The sequence below is a fragment of the Chinchilla lanigera genome, unplaced genomic scaffold (assembly GCF_000276665.1).
Source record: "Chinchilla lanigera isolate Chin_1 unplaced genomic scaffold, ChiLan1.0 scaffold00005, whole genome shotgun sequence".
NCBI lineage: Eukaryota > Metazoa > Chordata > Mammalia > Rodentia > Chinchillidae > Chinchilla > Chinchilla lanigera.
This window is the reverse complement of record NW_004955406.1, coordinates 38,018,696-38,038,831: the sequence shown is the minus strand read 5'-3', so window position 1 is coordinate 38,038,831 and position 20,136 is coordinate 38,018,696. Positions and strand designations below refer to the sequence as shown.

The following is a 20,136-nucleotide window of genomic DNA, read 5'->3' as shown; positions in this document are numbered from 1 at the left end:
TTTAGTGGGTATAGAGTTTCAATTTCACATGGTGGAAAAATTCTGGACATCTTTTTCACAATGTGAATACACTAGGTGCTACTAAGTGTACACTTGAAAACGTTTAAGATGATGTATTTTATGTTCTATATTTTTTACTACAGTGAAAACAAAAACAAGTAGAAATGTGCTAACCAAGGACCATATATACATCTGCCTCCCCATCCCCCATGGCCTGATTCGACAAAAGCCACAGGAAGAAGAGGAGGACGACCCACAAAACTGAGTATAGCAGGAATTGAGATTCTTTTTTTCTATCACTAGTCACAATGGAGCTTGTTATAGAATATTAGGAAAGTTATTTTAGCAAATACTGTTAGTCTCCATCCAAGGCTTTTCCAGTTCCCTTACCATATCCTCCTAGCTGAACTCTGATTTTATTACAGTCTCTATCCCATGGGACTCCAGGCTAAGTTCCTTTTTTTTTTTTTTTTGGTACTGGGAATCAAACTCATGACCTCAGACTTGCCAGGCAAGCACTTATGCCACTGAGCTATATCCCCAGCCCCAGGCTAAGTTCTGATTGGCTTAGGCCAGCCATGATAATCCCACATCCATCACCAGGGATTGGTGTAGGCAAGGGAATGTGACACAATTCTGGCCAATGAGATTCAGGGGGGAATCTGGGGCTTCTAAGAATGATTTTCACCGATCCTCAAAATGACTCAGTCCATTTTCTGTTATGCTAACCTGAGACCAGGTAATTTCTGAAGAACAGAAATCTATCTGGCCATTGGTGCTGGTGGCTGGGGAGTCCAAGAGCCCAGTGCCAGCGTGTGCCTGGCATCTGGTAAGGGCAGAGGAGCAAGTGTGTGTGTGAGCCAGTGCTCTCAGAGAGGCACAGTCCCAACGCAGGGGCCCGGATAGATGCCGTTACCTAGTTCTAATCCCTCCCAACGGCCCCACCTCCAGATATCATCAACATATGGAGATTAAGTTTCCAACATCTGCAGTGTGGACATACACAAACCACACGATGACACAGGAAGACCCTCACCTGCCCTGCCCCCGCTCTCTCTCCTGGACTTGCGCTGGTGAGAACCCAGAGAGGAAAGTTGAAAACATCATCAAAGATAAAACACCCATTCTACCTCCTGACTCATGAGAGAACAAACTCCTGACCCTTTAAACCATTTGGAGCTCATGCTGACAAGACCCAGCTCATTTGACTACGGCGGTGTCATCATCTATAAGGCCCGCAGACTTTACACCCAGAAGCATCCTCACTGCTCACACTTTCCATATCTGGACCCCGGTGTGACACCACGGCCCCTCTGGTCCTGCAGTGCAGTCCCCTCACGTCTTCTCCGAGTCCCTGGACGCGGATGCCCCTGACCAGCTAGCTCCACTTTGCTCTTTGCTTGGCCACTGCAGCCCATCTGGGTCTGTCTTCTGCTTCTGGAAACTAAAAATCTCAGAGAATCAGACTCTAGGCCCCTTGAGACCTGAGCCTTTCATTTCTGCATCTCCACATTGGAATGCACCTAGGATGTGCTAGGTTCCCTGGTGTGAAGAAAGGAGTTTCATTCTGAGCCAGAGCAGATTTTGCCCAGAAAATTCTGCCAGTGGTGATGCTGCCTGGGCCCCCTTGGCCTCCACGCATGCAGCTATGGCTGGGGTGGGCAGGGGAGGCTCCCAGAGCAGGTGCTCTGGCCCTGTCTCCTCCCTCTCAAGAGCTGTGACTCACCTGCAGTTAATAGTTATTAGTTAGGTGGCTTTGTCATAGCCAAAACCTGACAAAGTTATCACAACTACAAGCAAGTCCCCTCATGGATGTAGGTGTAAAAATCATCACCGAAATACTCATAAATCAAATCCAGAAATATATAAAATGATAATACATCATGACTTAGTATAGTTTATCTGGGAATAAAGTCATAGCTCAATATTTGAAAAGCAATCATAAAATTCACTATAATAACAGATTAAAACAAAAAAGGCATGCAGTCATCTCAATAGCTAGAGACAAAGTATTTGAGAAAACTTACTCATGCCCTAAAAAGCAACCCAAATCTCTCAGCAAACTAAAAATAGAAAGGAACATCCTTGATCTTACAAAGAGAACTGACAAACACTCTACAGACATACTTAGCAATGAGGACTGAATACTCTGTCCTCAAGGTGAAAAATAGAGCAAGGATGCTCTCTTTTACTACTCTATTCAATAATATGCTGGGAGTCCAGTGCAATAAGGCAAGAAAAAGAAAAAAAAAGATATATCTACTGGAAATAAATACCTAAAATCTACTGGAAATAAATACCTAAAAGTGAATTGCTCTGGGTATATAGAGTACATGCCTAGCATGTGTAAGGTTGAAGGTTTGGTCCCTAGCAAACACATACACACACACACACACACACACACACACACACACACACACACTTTTTCCATTTAGCACTGAACAATGGAGTCTGAAATTTTAAAATAATACTGTTTACAGCAGTATGCCCCAAAATGAAATCTCTAGGCCTAACTATATGCAGGATCTGTATTAGTGATGGCGAACCTTTTAGAGCTTTCAATGATAACAAACAGCTTGCTACAGCACGGGTGCCATATGTTCACCACCACTGACCTATGTGTTCAAATTACAAAACATGGATAAAACTCAATCCCAATAAAACCCCAGCAGGCTTTGTTGTAGATATCAACAAGCTTATTGTAAAATTCATAGAGATAGGTGAAGGAATTAGAATCGCTAAAACAAATCTGAAAAAGAACAAAATTGAGGCCGAGCATGGTGGTGCATGCCTATAATTGCAGCACTCAGGAGGCTGAAGCAGAAGGATCGATGCAAGTTGAAGGCCTGGACTATAAAGTGAGTTCAAGTCTAGCCTGAACTGCATAGTGAAACCCTGTCTCAAAAAGACCAACAAAACAAAACAAAACAAAACAAAAAAAAATGACTCATACTACCCAATTTCAAAACTTATTATAAAGCTATAATGTGATACTAGCACACTAGATATAGATACTAGAGACATAGCAATGGAAGTATATTTCTGTAAAACCAGAAATACACTGGTTTTGGGCTGGCCTTGAAATCACTTTGTAGCCCAGGTTGGCCTCAAATTCACAGTGATCCTCCTGCCTCAGCCTCCTGAGTGCTGGGATTACAGATGTGCACTACCACACCCAGAAATACACTGGTTAACAAAGGTGCAAAAAATATTTGCAAATCACACACCTTACAAAAGATTTGTATCCACAGTACATAACGAACTCTCAAAACCAAACAAAGTCAGTAAAGTAGATGAAAATTTTAAGCATACACTTCCAAATTAAAACTGTAAGGAGAGCTGGGTGTGGTAGCACACACCTGTAATCCCAGCACTTTGGAGGGAGGCTGAGGCAGGAAGATCCTTGTGAGTTTGAGACCAATTTGGGCTACAGATTGAGCTCAAGTCCAGCCTGAACTGCACAGTGAGACCTTGTCTCAAAAACAAAACAAATCAAAACACCATAAGGAGAGCCAGGTGTGGTGACACATGCCTATAATCCCAACATTCAGGAGGCTGAGGTAGAAGGATTCACTTGAGTTCAAGGCCAGTTTGGACTACATAGCGAGACCCTGTCTCAAAAAAAACCAAAAAACAACAAACCCATAAGGAGAAACAATTATATACCCATGAGAATTGCTAAAATTAAACAACAAAAGCAAGAATTGTTAGTACCAAGTATTGGTGAGGCTACAGTACAGCCAGACACAATGGTATATTTTAGGATCTGGTATTAGATTATGAAACACCAAATTTGGGGTAATAGTTAACTCTTGTGGGATATAGGTGAGTAAACTCATGGAGCTATGCATAAGTAACTTTAACTCTGTGAGTAATATTAATTTTTTTATACTGTGTGGAGGGATATTTAATATATTTTTATTACATTCATATGTCCAAAATATCTCATAATACTTTTTTGTTGTTGTTTTTTGAGGCAAGTCTCATTGTGTACTTCAGGCTGGCCTTGAACGCACTATGTAGTCCAGGCTGGCCTTGAATTCGTGGCAATCTTCCTGCCTCAGCCTCCCAAGTCCCGAGATTACAGGCATGCACTTTCTGAAGTGGATAGACACACTTGCTTACAATTTATTCATTCACTTAACATTTGTCAAGTATGAAATGTGGTTCCTGTCATCCAGAAATTCAATTTCTTCATCTACTAAGATTGAAGCCTGCTTCTCCTATGTTGGTTTTGAGGGAGTCTCTGTCCAGATTGGTCAGCTCTGCCACGGAGGTAAGAAAGCAGCCAGACAGTACAGTATGTGTAAGAATGGGGTGGTTGTGTTCAAACTTTTTTGCAAAAACAAGCTGGTAATAGTATGCCCTTACGATTTTGGTCTAGATGTTCCCCCCAAGCCTCATGCTTTTTCAGAAGTGGCTGAATCTAGTGTGCACGATGCTGGGATTAAGGGTATGTGATTACCACATCAGTGCACTGATCGACTTGGCATCACAATAACCCAGCACCCTGGATACAACGTAAGACAGAAAGAGGCTTGTCTTCTTCCTTGCTTGCTTGGTTTGGTGTCTTCTGCCTGCCATGAACTGTTCTCTGTGATGCCCCTCTGCCAAGCCACCCTGCCTTGGAGCCAGCCGGTTATGGACTGAAACCTCTACAGAGTGTGAGCTAAATAAACCTTTTCTCCTTTAACTTGTAGGTGTCAGGTATTATGTTGCAGCAAGGAAAGTAACTAAGACACTGACCCACGATATAACAGACTACCTAGAATTCACAGTTTAACTAGGACTAACACACCACAGGGTGGAGCTGGGGCCCCACTTCCATGACGTGCCGCTGGTTCACAAGTGCAAACAGATGCACTTGCATTAGCGCGGCTGCCGTACCCACATCTTCCAAACTCTGACTCAGAAATTCACTATTCCATGCCAATCCCAGCGTCAAATACTAGGAAAAAGGGAAAAACAGATGGGATCTGGTGGGCATTTCAAGTGTGAAATTAGGCCGACTCCACTATTCCAGGAAGACCTAGGGAAAACTGCCTTCCCATCTGCTGCTTGTTCTTTTTTCATTCTTTTTTCTTTTCTTTTTTTTTTTTCTTTTTCTTTTTTTTTGTGGTCTTTTTGAGGCAGGGTCTCACTATGCAGTTCAGGCTGGCCTTGAGCTCACTTTGTAGTCCAGGCTGGTCTCGAACTCACGACAGATTACAAGTGTGCGCCATCATGCCTGGCGTTATTTTCATAATTAAAATGACTTTAATGTTTTACCTTTTATCCTGGGCTTTACTTTAGTGTACAAAATTTAGATTTAGAATATTTACTAAACATTTCATATCAGTTTTAAAAACAGAATCTAAACCACCCAGCTTCCTCTCCATGGAACGTTAAAATAGAGTCACAGGCCGGGTGTGGTGGCGCACACCTGTGATCCCAGCACTCAGGAGGATTGTTGTGCCTCAAAAAAGGCAAAAGAAAAAGAAAAAAAAAAAGTCACAGAGCAGTATCTCTCTGGCCAACAGGCAGGGTAGAGGAGAGCCCATTTGTAAGTGAAGAGGCGGAAAGCCTGGACATGTAAGCAGAAAAGGTTTTATAGGGGTTTCCACCAAGGGTCCTACTCATGGTAGAACATTGTAAAGTTCTTCCCAAGCTCTTTCCACCTTTTCCCACCTTGCTCTCCTGCACCCCCATCCCTAATTCCAGAAAATTCATATGTAAGCAAGAATTGCCTCAGACATGCTGAGCTGCAGACAGAAGTGAACCAATAAAATGTTTTTTTAAAAAAATCAGAATTCAGAGGAAAGGGATTTACTTCCCAAACTGATACACCATTTAAAAAATAAGGAATGTAGACCTCAAAACATTTTCTCTGCAATTTAACATGTTATGCTTAAATTGCTTTTCTGAAATACAAGTTGAAGAGCTGAAGATTCTCCAAAGATACACAAGTGATACACATACAAATGGCCCACGAGCACATAAAAGCTTAGTATCTTCAGGGAAATGCAATTCAAAACCATAAGGCACCATTTCACATATGCTAGGATGTCAAAGTTTAAACATTAACAAAAAAGGAGGGGCTGAGAGTGTCACTCAGTGGTACAGCGCTTGCCCAGAAAGCAGCTCTCAGTTTGATTCCCAGCACTAAAAAAAATTAAAAATAAAAAGGAAACCAACAAGTGTTGGCAAGGATGTGGAGAAACTGGAACCCTACTGCACTGCCCCTGGGATCTAGCATGGTGCAGTCACTGCGGAAAGCAGTTCGGCAGTCTGTTAAAGCTAACCATGCTAGCTGTATAGCCAAAAGAACTGTAAGATCAGACTCAGACATCTGTATACCAATGTTCACAGTAGCGTAATTCACCATAACCAAAAGATGGAAAAAGCTTGCGACCAAAACAAATGAATCAATAAACAGTATGTGGTACATGGATACGATGGGATATTGTCATTAAAATGAAATTTGATATAAGCTACAAAGGGAATGGACCTTGAAACATGCTAAGTGAATTAAAACAATCAAAGGACAAATATTGTATAATTTCACCTATATGAGATACTTAGAACAGGCAAATTCAGACTGCAGGATCATGGCTTGCAGGGGCTGGAAGGAGGGGCGAAGGGGAGTTACTGTTTAATAATAGGTTTTCTTTTCTTTTTGTCGTTTTGAGACAGGGTCTCACCATGCAGTTCAGGCTGGTCTTAGAACTCACTTTGTAGCCCAAGCTGGCCTCAAACTTGCAATGATCCTCCTGCCTCAGCCTCCCAAGAGTGCTGGGATTATAGGCGAGTTTAAAAATAGTGATAGTTAAACAACACTGAGCCTGCACTCAAATACCACTGAGGGATACACTTGTAAGTGCTTATGATTATTTTATGTACATTTCATCACAATAAAAATGCTCATTCTCAAACCACAATTAGTAATTAAGTGCTTACTAGCATATGGCACTGTGCTAAAAGATAAATGTGTTTACAGAGCCCATAGGGATTTGTTCTTCATCTCATATAGATACCAGCATAGGCAAATGGGGAATTAATAACATCATTCTTTCTAAAGGCCACAGGTCACTTCCACTACAATCAGGAAAACAGCCTATTCCAAAATGCTAGTACAATTTCCAGGGCCAACCAGACCCTCCCAACACACATCTCAGGGTCAAATTAAAGGACTTGGAACACATTAAAAACAACATATATTTTATTTGCAAGCACACAATGAGCCCTAAACTTTTCCCTGCATGAATCCTCCTCATGTAGAATAGAGTATATTGGAACCAAACTGTTTCTGGTGAGGTTTTTCATGACCAGGAATCAAGACACAGTGGCCCGAAAGGTAACTGTTTTGCATCCAGCATCCTCAAAACCAAGACAGCATACCCTGTATTTTACTTTCAAAGTAAATGACAAGTATTTCACTATGTCCTTAATCCATTCAGCATGTCACTGCGAAATGATCTGCGCTGACTCTGCACCATTCTTCTACATAATTCGAGATTAGGGACCAGTATGAAACATGCATTACGTGACGCATGCTCAGTACGAAAAGCAGAATTCTACAACTTATCTTAACAGAAAAGTAAGTTCCAGGAGCTTTTATTGTTCGAATAACAGCACACACAAAACCAGGCAGAGAAGCGCCCAAGGGAGCGGTCATGTTTCACTGTAATTAGCCTTTTGGTCCTTCATCTTCTAAGCACTTATTGTACTTTCTTTTAATGATATTAGACATTTATTTTGATCACAAATGCAATCCAAGTGTGAATAAATAAATGTAGTATCTTCTTTCCCCCCTCCATGTTCCTTTAAATAGAAAAAGTGCTAAATGTCTCTTCATAGCCTAGTTGGCCACAGTTGTCCCGCCTACAGTTTTAAAAACAGACTGTCACTTGATCTTCTGAAACCCTTTTCCAACTGCGGCTCATTCTGCGGAGAAGCCCTGGGAGCCAAGTCCTACTGATACTGTCGATAGTCTCCAAAAGGTGAAGGTGGTAACTGAGTTGAAGGCAACTGGGAGGGGTCTTCTGCAAACTGAGGGCCTGCAATTAAAATGAAAAAGGATTATAAAGAGAATCCGGTATTATATAATTTAAAAAGGATAAGTCTCTATAGAAAGTAAATCAATTAACTTGAAAAGTATGTGCTACATTAGAGCTATAATCTGAATTTATATGTTTCAGGGCCCAAACCCCATGAGAGGTTTGGAGAAGCTTCAAACTTGGTGTAACATGATAAGCAATCTTGTTTCAGAATGGGCAGCTCTCAAATGTTGCGCCAGGAAAGTCAGGTGGATGCATTAGAGCAAAAAGCAATACCCAGGGAAGGCGACCGCTATAACAAGCTGACACACATCAGGATTTGAAGAATCTCTCCTGGTTCTTAACATATTTTTTAGTAACAATTTAAAAGTATTTTCATAAAGTTTAAGTATCTTAGCCATATTTTACTTTTCTGGGTTTTTTTTTTTTTGGTACTGGGACTCAAACTCAGGATCTTGTGCTTGCCAGGCAGGCACTGTGTCACTGAGCTATATCCCCGGCCCTCTATTCTAATTTTTGAGACAGGGTCTTACTAAGCATTCCAGACTGGTGACTGGGGATTTAGCTCAGCGGCACAGTGCCTGACTGGCAAGCGCAACATCGTGAGTTGATTCCCGGTACCAGAAAAAAAACAAAAAACAAACAAACAAACAAAAAGAAAGCGAGTATTCCAGACTCGCCTTGTACTCTGGGTGATCTCCCTGCCTCAGCCTCCACAGTGCTAGGACTAAATATACTCTACTAAGCCTGGCCTCCTTAGCCATATTTTAAAAGAATGCAGTAAAATCCAATTTATAGAACTAGTTAGGTAGGGAATGAGCTCTGAAATAGGAAAATTGAGCCTAGGCTGCCACAGAACAAATAAACTCTTATAGTTTAGTTTTCAAAAATTAGAGGATTTGCGAGGCTGAGGCACAAGGATTGCCATGAGTTCAAGGCCAGCCTGGGTTACATACAGAGACCCTGTCTTAAAACACCACCTTCCGAAAAGATTAGAGGGCCTGGGGAGGACAGGGTGGCTTTTAAAAGACATTTAGAGAAATAATCAATCACTTTTTTCTTTAGGGAAATTGAAGCAGACAAGAAAATATCTGGAAAGAAGAGTTAAAGATGGCATACACCTATAATCCCAGCAATAGGGAGGATGAGACAGGAGGACTGCTGCCATTCTGTGGCCAGCCTGGGCTACACAGTAAGTTTAAGCCCAGCCCTATACAGCAAATCTTGTCTCAAAAAAACCCACAAAGGAACAAAAGAGTTAAAATTCCCTAAAACTTTCCAAAATATATCACTCCACTGATACACACTCTTACTTCACTACAAAAGCAATTATCTGCTCACTATAGAAAAAGTGAAAGCAACGAGTGAAAAAGATAAACAAAAGGTAACCATTGTTACCATGTCACTACAGTTTTAGCTAATCTTTTATCATTGCTTTAAGAACTTTTTTGTGTAAGTTAACTGGAAAAATATGATTAACTTTTCAAAGATGTCCTCCTAGACGGCTTTTTGAAAAAGCCACATCTCTTGTCTAAAACAAGCCTACTTTTAGGTTGCTTCTGTATGAACAGTGAGTTTTGATTAATAAAAGGGACATTCCCTCTGAGGAAAAATGCTTAATCCGAAGTACCCAGAGCTAATTTCCAAAAGACAATATAATTAAGTCTTTGTGCGTTCACTTCTGAGAACATGGAAATCTTCTGATGCTTCACGTGAAGTCTTTTTTCTTTTTCTTGGTGGTACTGAAGATTGAACCCAGGGCCTTTATGGTGAGCAATATTTTAGCCCTTTAAAAATTTTTTTATCTTGAGAAAGGGTTGTGCTAAGTCACTAAGCTGCCCAAGCTGTGTTCAGCATTATGATCCTGCCTCAGCCTCCCAGAGTGCTAGGATCACAGATGTGCGCAACCATACCTGGCTCCATGTGAAGCCCTGCATACTAAGACAATCAGAACAAACTAAAAAGCGAAGTTAGAAAGTCACTATCAGAGTGCTAAACTCAGAGGTAACAAGTGAGTCTCTCCTACATGCTCAGGGCAATCATAGCAAAGTAGGAGGCCTGATTTATTCCTAACTGTATGCTGAATCTGTTCCAGGCCCACAAATAATTTTCAACCTGTCTCACTGTTCTGCCTGTTTCCCTGCCCAAGGCCAGCTCAAGTTTTTACTACTGTAACTATCATATCTTTCTGCCTCCTCCACTATTCAAGGAATATTTTCATTTAAACAATGAAATTTTTGATAGTTACAACTGTACAAGTTTCAGGGTCTCACTAGGTAGCCTAGACTGGCCTCAAACTTGTGGCAATCTCCAGCCTCAGCCTTGTAAGTGCTGGTATTACAGACATGCACCCCCACGCGTGGTTTAAGCCCAACAGGCAGATATTACATGACTGTGTAATGACCATCCAGTCAATGATTTTACTTTTCCCGTGGGCATCGATAAGAGGAATAATTAGCAACAAATTACCGAACTCTCAGAGACCTTCCTGTAAAACCTAAAGTGATCCTCCTCCTGAACATGAGTCACTTCCTTCCACTCTATTTTATTTTCTTTAAAGCAAGCAACACTATTTGAAATCATCTCACTGATCTGCCAATGTGTTAGTCTGGTTTTATCCCACCAGAATCTCAAGTCCTTGAAGGCAGGGACTGTCTTATTCACTAGTATCCCCAGCACCTAGAACAGTGTCCAGCACATACAGATACTACAAGAAACTGGTGATCAACCACTGTTAGTACACCTCTGTGTAACCACCCTTCAGACATCCTTACATGACCAGAGCCAGGTATGGGGCACACACCTTCAATCCCAGCACTCATGTGGCTTAGACAGGGGACCGTGAGTTTGAAGCCAGCCTGGCATACAGAGAAAGTTCTAGGCTAGCCTGAACTATAAAGAAGCTCTGTCTCCGAAAAACAAAAGCTAAAACAACAGAAAAGTTTTTAGAAAAAGCAAGTGAGCACTGAAAACACCTGAGATCTATAAAGAAAGTCCAACAGCAAATTAAGTACGCAAATATTTCTGTCATTGTGGCTAAACACAGTAATTTCACCCATGTTCACTTTTCGGACTAGAATCCGAACCTATTATCACCATCTTCATGAACTACATAGCTTGTTCATGCCTAACCTAGAAATTGCAAACTCCACCATTTCAGCAGACAAAATGTTTTTATTACCATCAGAAAACCATTCCAAAGTATCTGAGCTACAGTATTAAGCAGAGAGAAGACTCACCATTGGGAAACTGCGAAGAGGCGAATCTTGTCAACAAGATACCAGCTCCTTCGATTAAAGCTAGGAGAATGCCACCCATGGCAGCTGACCCAACCATGGCCACTGGTCCATCTGAAGACATCAGTAACAAAGAGGTTACTGTGAAGGAAAGGGCTTCTACATTATACATGCTCCTCTCACCCCCAAACACTTTCCTACTGTCCAAACCCACAGTCAGTAAACCACAGCCCACAGATCAAATCCCGCCTACTGCCCGTTTTTTAAAATAAAGATGTAGGGCTGGGGATATAGGTCAGTGGCACAAGAGCCTGCCTGGCAAGTGCAAGGTCTTGAGTTCAATTCCTGGTATCAATCAATCAATAAAATAAAGTTGTAAGAGAATATAGCCATGTTCTTTTAATTATGACTTTCTGTGGATATTCTCCCATTGTGACAGCACAGCTAGTCTACTGCAACAAAGATCACACAGTCCAGGAAGCCTAAAAAATTTACTATATGGCCTTTTGCAGAGAAGTTTACAAACCATTGGTCTAAACAACTAAGTTCAAAGGAATTCTGGTTTGCTGCCTGTTCCAAAGATTTAGAAGTCAGGTTTAAACTCTTTATTCCTAATAATCCTATGCGGAAGGTATTATTAATTCTAGAATACTGATGAAACTAAGCATATAAAGTCTGGCATACTTCCCAGTCACACAGCTAATAAATGGCCAAAACTAGGCCACTAGAAGTGCTCCTAACCACTGTATACGTGGGATAGGACTCCAAGCTCTCTCATTCTCAAACGTTCCAAATAAGCAACCTCCTTAATTTTTTCCAACCTACCACATATACTCATGCTATCCCAAACCAAGCAATGCTCAGTCTTATTATATTACAGATTTCAGCAGAATTAAGACATCTGTGGTCTTCCCAACAGTCTGGCTCCCGCAAATGTGTCTACGAGGAGGCTTACTTCTTGCTGCCAGGATGGCCCCTGTTAAGGCACCGCTAGTGATGGAATTCCAGGGGTCTTCTTTGCCTCTGACTTGAACCATACTACAGTCAATCATGGAGAACAGCCCTCCCCAAATGGCAAAGCTACCTGTTTTATTTTAAAAATAAACAAAGATTAATTTAAATTTCATCACATACTTAATTCTTTTCTTTTTTGTCTTTTTTGAGACAGGGTCTTGCTATGCAGTTCAGGCTGGCCTTTAGCTCACTTTGAAGCCCAGGCTGACCTCGAACTCGCAAGGATCCTCCTACCTCAGCCTCCCTCCCAAGTGCAGGGATTACAGGTGTGTGCCACCACGCCCAGCTTGACACAACATGTTTAAATTACAGCAATAATTAAAAAATCAAATCATTCTGCTTCCTCTTCCTTTTATAACTTTACGTATCTTTATTTTTTCCTTTATTCATCAAATAACAAAAAGAACCTACTTTATGAAAATCACTAACAGAAAAATAAAGGAATTCAGCTATTCTGGAATATATTACAGGTATAAGCCAACACAAAAACAAAGTGGCAAATGAATGGTATGAACAGAACTATGGAAAATACTCCTCCTTTCTGTCTTTATTCCTCAAGTATAAATCTAAAAACAACTTTAAGCCAGCAGGTTATTTACTATGTACTTAAACTCCACCTAAACATGAAAACAATTCTGTAAAATAAACAAAGAAACACACATACACAAAAACAAACAAAATCTAGTAAAGACGTAAGACTTTCACAGTCAGCATTTCTGGGTAACAAAACAGATTAGGTGTGTTTTTCTACGTTTTCCAATTCTAAAATGAATACCCAAGTCTTACACGACATAAAAAGTTATTATATTTAAAAGTCAAGGAAAGAAGAAAAACTGCAGAAAGGAGCCCCAATCACTTCATTCTTTCTCCTCTGACAGCTCAGGACAGTGAGTAACGAGGTCTGTTACAAAAGCGATAAGCCAGGTCCCACCAAATGTCTCAACCAGAACCTCCAGGCCCTTCTTCCCGTGTTCACGTTACTAATTAAAAGTAGCAGACATGACCTACCTTTAGCGGGTAGCCTCAGCTACCATAGCGTACAGCCCCTCATTTTTGGTGCATCATCAGGTATCTCAAACTATATTTTTAAAAAGTTACACAGCAACGCTCTGTCCCAGGAGAGAGGGATGCTGTCCAGCTGTATCAGAATTACCTTGCTGAGTACATATATTCCTCCCTCCCTCCCTCTCTCTATTACCGCCTCTTCCCTGGTGCTGGGGATTGAACTCAGACCTCAGACATGCTAGGCGAGTATTCTACCACTGAGCTACATTCCCAGCCCTAAACTTTTCATTTTGAAGGAATGCCAAGTAGTCGTGTCTTACGAAAAAGTCAGGTATCTCCAATTTGACTGCATCATTGTACATGAATGTAACTTACGCATTTTTTGTCATCTCCCTTTTTCCAACTTCTGAAAACCCAAGTTTTATAATGCAATGCACATAATCTTTTAAAAGCTTGCACTAATCTCTGTACAATGTCTAAAAGCACACCTCGGAAAAAAGCCCAGCAGCTCAGTTTCTTTCTTATGAAACCCCAACCCTTCAGGTCTCGTTCTCTTTCGCTTTATTTGCCCCAGATGCTATCATTCCTGACCCTAAACCTAAGCTTTAAGCACCCTGTCTTCCTTCTGAAGAAGGGAAAAAAAAAACAAAAACCTGTGAACATCTGCTGGACAGAGACAAGATTTTCTTTCTTTCTTTTTTTTTTTGTCTTTTTGAGACAGGGTCTCACTACACAGTTCAGGCTGGCCTTGAGCTCACTTTGTAGCCCAGGCTGGTCTCTAACTCACAATGATCCTCCTGCCTCAGCCTCCCCAGTGCTGGGATTACAGGCATGTGCCACCACACCCGGCTAGAGACAAGATTTTCAAATGGGTATACTAACTCAAGTCAACCTCCTAAACAAGCCATAAATCAAGAAAAACCTACAGAGCTATTGGTTTTAACAAGCTGTTAGATCAAACTAAAATCACTAACTGATATATAGTCTTTTAAAAAGAGAATAAGAAGAGTTTTATCTTTAACAAACTGGAGCACAAATGGAACAATTCTACTTACCTCCCAACTGTGGAGCCCTGGTTTTAATAGCTGTCAAACTCCCTCGTAGTCTGTGGCTTACTCCCTGTTACAAAAGAGCAACTCAAACTTTAATAAAATAACCATGTAATACATTTCTAGCCCCCTGATGGAGCCACCAGAAATATTACCAAACCCCAGTTTCAAGCGATGATAAAATAAAACCAACCACCTACTTACCACTGGAGAATTTCGAAAACCTTTGATAGCTTGAAAGATCCCACCACCTATGGTGCCCATCGTAAAGGCCCCACCGCAGTCATCTACAATTCGCCAGGGGCTACGGAGAGGGAAAAAAGATGATTTATTTCTCATTCAGAAACCTTCTTTGCTAAGACAGTAAGAGCTGCAGCAGATTCTAATACAGGACCCAGTGCAACCAATAAGCATTTCATCTATAAAATGCAGACAAAGATAAAGAATACTGCACATAGTCATATCTGTTTGGCCCCAAGGCATCTTTGCTAGGAGTGGAAACAGTGTTAACTTCCAAATGCATAACAGCACTTCATACACTCATCTAACAATTACTGTATCTGTTTTAAAGTCTAAGTCAGGCACTGTGCAAAAGCAAATGAACAAATATATAAGAAATTACACTGCAATCAACAGTGTTGATTCAATCTTCTAGGTAAGTCTCGTAAGCAATCATAAATTTTAAGGCTGAGATCCAGTGAAGATTCCACCGCTACAGATAAAGACCAGTTTTAAAGAGTCTCCAATTCTTTTCTGGTTTATTGAGTTCAAGTAAGCATTTGAAACTAGTTTTGATTAGATCTACTTAATACACTGGAATGATATCCAATAATTAAAAGTTAATTTATAGACCCAGCTTCCACATGTAGCAATCTAACTTCTGTAATACTGAAATCTGAGTAATTTTATTAGAACAGAACTACTAGGAGTCTGGTTTATAAATCTCTAAGCAGGGTTAAGGATGTAGTTCCATCCTAGAGTGCTTGCCTCTATTAGAGGCAGGTATTAAGCCCTTGGGCTTGATCCCTAGCACTGGAAAAAAAAAGAAAGAAAAAGTGTAAGTGTTAAATTCATTTGTAACCCATGTCAAATAAAGATCCAGGGACAAGCACTATACTGAGCTAGTTTATGAGCAATCTACCTGCTCTTAAACCTACAAATCCAAACATTATTGCTGCCTGACAATGTAATTAACAAGCAATTTTTTTTTTTTTTTTTGTCTTTTTGAGACAGGGTCTCGCTATGCAGTTCAGACTGGCCTTGAGCTCACTTTGTAGCCCAGGCTGGCCTTGAACTCACAACGATCCTCCTGCCTCAGCCTCCCGAGTGCTGGGATTACAGGCATGCGCCACCACGCCCAGCCTTTTAACAAGCAATTTTTGACTGCCAAATGGAAATACAAAAAGTCAAAACACCATGCCATTTTCAAAGTATAATACTTTGCTTTTCTTTTTTCGAGACAAGATCTCACTATGTAGTTCAGGCAGTCCTGAACTCACTATGCAGTCCAGGCTGGTCTTGAACTCCAAGCAATCCTGCCTCAGCCTCTTGAGTGCTGGGATTACAGGCATGCACCACTATTCTGGCTCAAAGTATACTAATCACAACCTTACATAGAAAGACCACCACACACAGCAGATATTCTAATTGTTAGTGAGATGTTTTGGGGCCTTGCTGCCCATAAGTATGGTCCTAAATCACCATCTGGAAGCAAGTTTGTTTGAGCTTGAAGAATCTTAGGCCTTGTCCAGGGGCCTCCTCAAACATGCCAAGCAAGTGCTGTACCATTGAGCGGAACGCTCAACCCCAGAGTCTACAATTTAACACAATTCACAGGACTTTTTTCTTCCTTTCCTTCTTTTTTCTTATTTATTTGCGTTGCCCAGGCTAGCCTCAAACTCACTCTTCCTGTCTCAGCCTCTTGAGTCCTGGGATAACAGGGATGCACTTCCATGCATGGCTCCACAGGTAACCTGATTACACTTTAAAAGAAGCAGTGCTTTGATGGACTATAAAGGATAGTGGAAATGTCTTTAAAACAGTGGAAACATTAATAGGAAGTAAAGAGAGAAGGCAAAAAGAGATGAATTGTTTGCAGTGTGGAACTTGCAAACAGGACAATAACAAAGTTTTCTGGTTACAATGGTGCAGGACAGGGCAAACAAGGAAGCTTCTACGAAGGGATTAACAACAACAACAAAAAAGATGGGATTAGGGGCTTACTAAATCTATGGTTTGTTTTCTAGAATAGGGTAGAAATGGTGCTATCTAGTGAAAATCCATTATTTTAGAAGATCTTTAACTTAACCAAATTATTTTATTTCCCTGTTAATGTGTATCATTATCATACATCTAACAGCAATTTACGGTGTGCTGAACCCTGCATATTCAACCACAACACACTGGAAGGGAATAACTCTTTTTTTTTTTGGTTTTTCTCCGGTACCGGGAACCGAACTCACGACCTTGCGCTTGCCAGGCAGGCGCTTTTGCCGCTGAGCTAAATCCCCAGCCCCGAATAACTCTTTTAACAATGGGAGTTTGAAGTGCCCGGAGGTGCTGAAGCATTTGGGGGGGGGAAGAGGGCATACATACACATTTTAGGGGAAGAGGGCACAAAATAAGCAACATGGCTATTGCTACAAGGCAATAATTTACAAGTTCAGGTCACTCACACAACTGAAGATACCTTGATTCTTGCTCTTACACAAAGGAACAGTAATCTAAAAACCAAGATTTGATTTTTCATTTATGATCCCAGAAACTCAGAACTTTTAAGAGCTGTTTATACCGTTGTATGCGTGTGGATGTGCCCGGTTTTTTCATTTTTTTATTCCTTCAACTTGTGCTAACACAGAGCCCTCACTGGATAAATGCTGAAGGAATGAATTTCTGTTCGTAGCATTTCGGTGAACACATCCAACTATCTCTTTATGTTTTCAAGATATTATTTGCCTCCCTCCTTCCCCAAGGGATAATTCCAAGTAGGAAATCGACTCCTTGGGTGAAATCCATGTTCCAATCATTTGATGAAATGATTCATGATGAAACGATGAAATGATGAAACACTTCATCCTGCGGACTTGCATCGCGACGCAAAGCTCAAGAGCAGTACGCGCACAGAGGCCTGTGCTCCTTCCTCAGCGCTGGGAACCGAGCAGCGGGGGGCAGGGACGCGTCCAAGGTCACCTCGGCGGGCAGGGGGGACTACTACCGACCCCGCACAAGGTCGACAGCGCCCTAAGTCGGGAGGAGGTCCCCGGACTCCATCCAGCCCAAGCCTGGACCTCCTCTTCGTCCACTGCAAGGTCACAGGGTGCTGAGCTGCGGCAGTACAGGGCTATAAACTGACCCCTCACGTCCCCACTGCCCGAGGTTACCAAGCCCACGTCGACAAGCCTGCGGCTGAGTTCGGCTCACATCTCGGGAGCCTGAACCAGGGGGAATGAGAGCCGGGCAGAGGGTTAAAAGAAAGGCAAGAACAGCGGATAAAGCTCACCAAGGTTCTCGAGCGTACTCCTCCATCTTGACTCCCAGCCGCGTGAGCGATGCCGGGTGAGCCGGGCGGAAACTGACTTCAGTGGCGGAAGTGATCCCCAGGAGAGGTCATTAAGGTCTGTGGGGATTGGTTAGCCGCTTTCCCTGCAGCCAATGGGAGCCAGGAGTCGAGGGGCGTGGTTAGAGTGTGACGGGACTGGCCTCGCCAGTGTCCTCAAAGGCTGGGAGCTGGGCTGTGTGGGCGGGGAGCTACCAAGTGACAGGGCTAGCCTTTCTCAGTCCCCCGAGGTTCCAGGCCAGAGATAAACCTGATGTTATTTCGCGGGGGCTCAACAAACTTCTTAAATTCTGTGCGTTTCTTTCACTTTTTAAAAGTATGTTTGCGATCTACTGTGAATTAATGCTACCCAATTTGTCATGAACTGTGAATCTCCTAGCAACCGCCTAAAGCCCTGAGGTCTCCGACTCTTATGATCACAGCCTGGAAATGTAGTAAATGCTCAAAAATGTTGAGCTACTTGTAGCATCTGGAGGACTTTGACCAATCTAAGGCCCTCGCTTTAAGGGACATTGACTCCACAGCCTCTTCTGCGCCGCCCCCTGCCCCCCCCCCCAGATCACCAGATGGTGTGAGGGATGTACTGTCCAGAGAAAAGGGACTAAAAGGGATGGGGACCCATCTGCCCCTTTTCAGAGCTAGGAAAACTCAATCATGTGATGACTGTGAAGAGAACTCCTCTCCTCTCTTGAACTTTTTTGTTTTGTTTTTTGAAACAGGGTCTCACTATGTAGCCCAGACTGGCCTAGAACTCACCACAATCCTCCTGCCGCAGTCTCAGAGTTTTGGGATCACAGGGGTGTGCCACCACACCTGGCTCTTCATTATGCACTTTTGTTTTTAAAATATGTGGAAAAGTCTTACGGAAAAGTCAATGTAATAAATAGTAGGAGACTGCAGTGAAGGTGAGAGTCCCTCTAAACACTTCAAAATAAGGTAAGCAGGTGAATTGAGCCTTCCAGAGCACAAAAGATCATCAGTGAAAGTGTCTTGTGTGTAAGAACAACAGTTCAAATGACTCATTTCATTTGAATATGTAAATTCGAGAAATCCTGTTTGGTCTGTGTGACTGTGATTAAGAACACTTTAGTTAGTGTACAGGCTGAAGAGGGGATGCAGGGGAGGGGCAACATGGAGCCCAGAAGGAGAAATTCAGCAAGAATTTGATGTTCATTAAGCACTGCAGACCTGATGGCATAAATATTTCAATAACTAGAGATTTCAACTCTCATGGGGCAAGGATTCTTTTTCATGTCTCATCAGGGACCATGAGATATCCCTTAGCTCTAGATACCTCCCTGTGCTTCTTGAAGGATCTCTGTGTAGTTCCTGAGTTTCATACAGTTGAAGACAAATTAAGTAGCATTCAGTTGACAGAGCTTTTTGTCAGAGCTCTTTGCTCTCCCTTGACCTCAAAAGCTCAAGCTGTTATCCATATTTATTATGCAATCTTATTCTATATCTATTATGCCAATTATTATTCCATATTTCCATTGTTAGTCAAAGCTCTTATTCCATGTTTATTAAGTAATCTTCTGATTATTATTTGGCTTCTGAATAGATTACTATATAGGAGTGAATGCCTAGGCCTGTGCTCAGAACTATTCTTTTTGTTTGTTTGTTTGTTTGTTTTTTCTCTGGTACCGGGAACCGAACTCACGACCTTGCGCTTGCCAGGCAGGTGCTTTGCCGCTGAGCTAAATCCCCAGCCCTCAGAACTATTCTTGTCTACTTGGCAGTTAATATTTATTTATGTACCAGGTGTAGTGATGCACACCCGTAATCCCAGAACTTGGGAGGCTGAGACAGGAGGATTGCTGTGAGTTCAAGGCCAACCTGAATTATATAGTAAAACCCTGTCTCAAAAAAGCCAAAAAAAAATTGGTGTATGCATCTGCCTCTTGTGAGCTTAGTTCCTTTGACTCAATCACCAGAAATAGAGTTCTCCGGAGAATGAGTAAATAGTAGAGAGAGATAACGAGGAATTGACTCATCTTAATTATGGAGGTTGTGGAGTCCCATGATCTGCATCTGCATGCTGGAGACCTAGGAAAACTGCTTATGTAATTTCATCCAAGGTCAAAGGCCCAAGAACTTGGGAAGCCAATGATGTAAATCCTATTCTGAAGGCAAGCAAAGGGGAGGTGAAGTGTTCCAGGCCAGCAGGGGGGCAGAGAAAGTGGGGAGAATTCGGTCTTGTGCACATTTTGTTCTGCACTGGCTCTCAATGGATTGGGCCC

General features: G+C 41.9%; 1 protein-coding gene across 1 annotated transcript; it reads right to left on the bottom strand.

Annotated features, from left to right (window-relative positions):
* Positions 1–7,180: 7,180 nt before the first annotated feature.
* On the bottom strand, positions 7,181–17,946 carry Timm17a (translocase of inner mitochondrial membrane 17 homolog A (yeast)). The gene is made up of 6 exons (XM_005375197.2): positions 17,840–17,946; positions 14,545–14,644; positions 14,347–14,410; positions 12,228–12,356; positions 11,276–11,386; positions 7,181–8,036 (listed from the first exon to the last, which is right to left on the bottom strand). The coding sequence occupies exons 1-6, from the start codon at positions 17,863–17,865 to the stop codon at positions 7,951–7,953; spliced, it is 516 nt and encodes a 171-aa protein (XP_005375254.1). The 5' UTR covers positions 17,866–17,946; the 3' UTR covers positions 7,181–7,950.
* Between the last annotated feature and the right edge of the window lie 2,190 nt (positions 17,947–20,136).

Excerpts from the sequence above, each read along its gene's own strand:
- Timm17a (XM_005375197.2), bottom strand. The coding sequence starts at position 17,865 with ATGGAGGAGTACGCTCGAGAACCTTG. Across the intron at positions 12,357-14,346 it reads CAGGGCTCCACAGTTGGGAG|GTAGCTTTGCCATTTGGGGA; the intron begins GTAAGTAGAATT and ends AAAATAAAACAG. Across the intron at positions 8,037-11,275 it reads CTCTTCGCAGTTTCCCAATG|GCCCTCAGTTTGCAGAAGAC; the intron begins GTGAGTCTTCTC and ends TTTTAATTGCAG.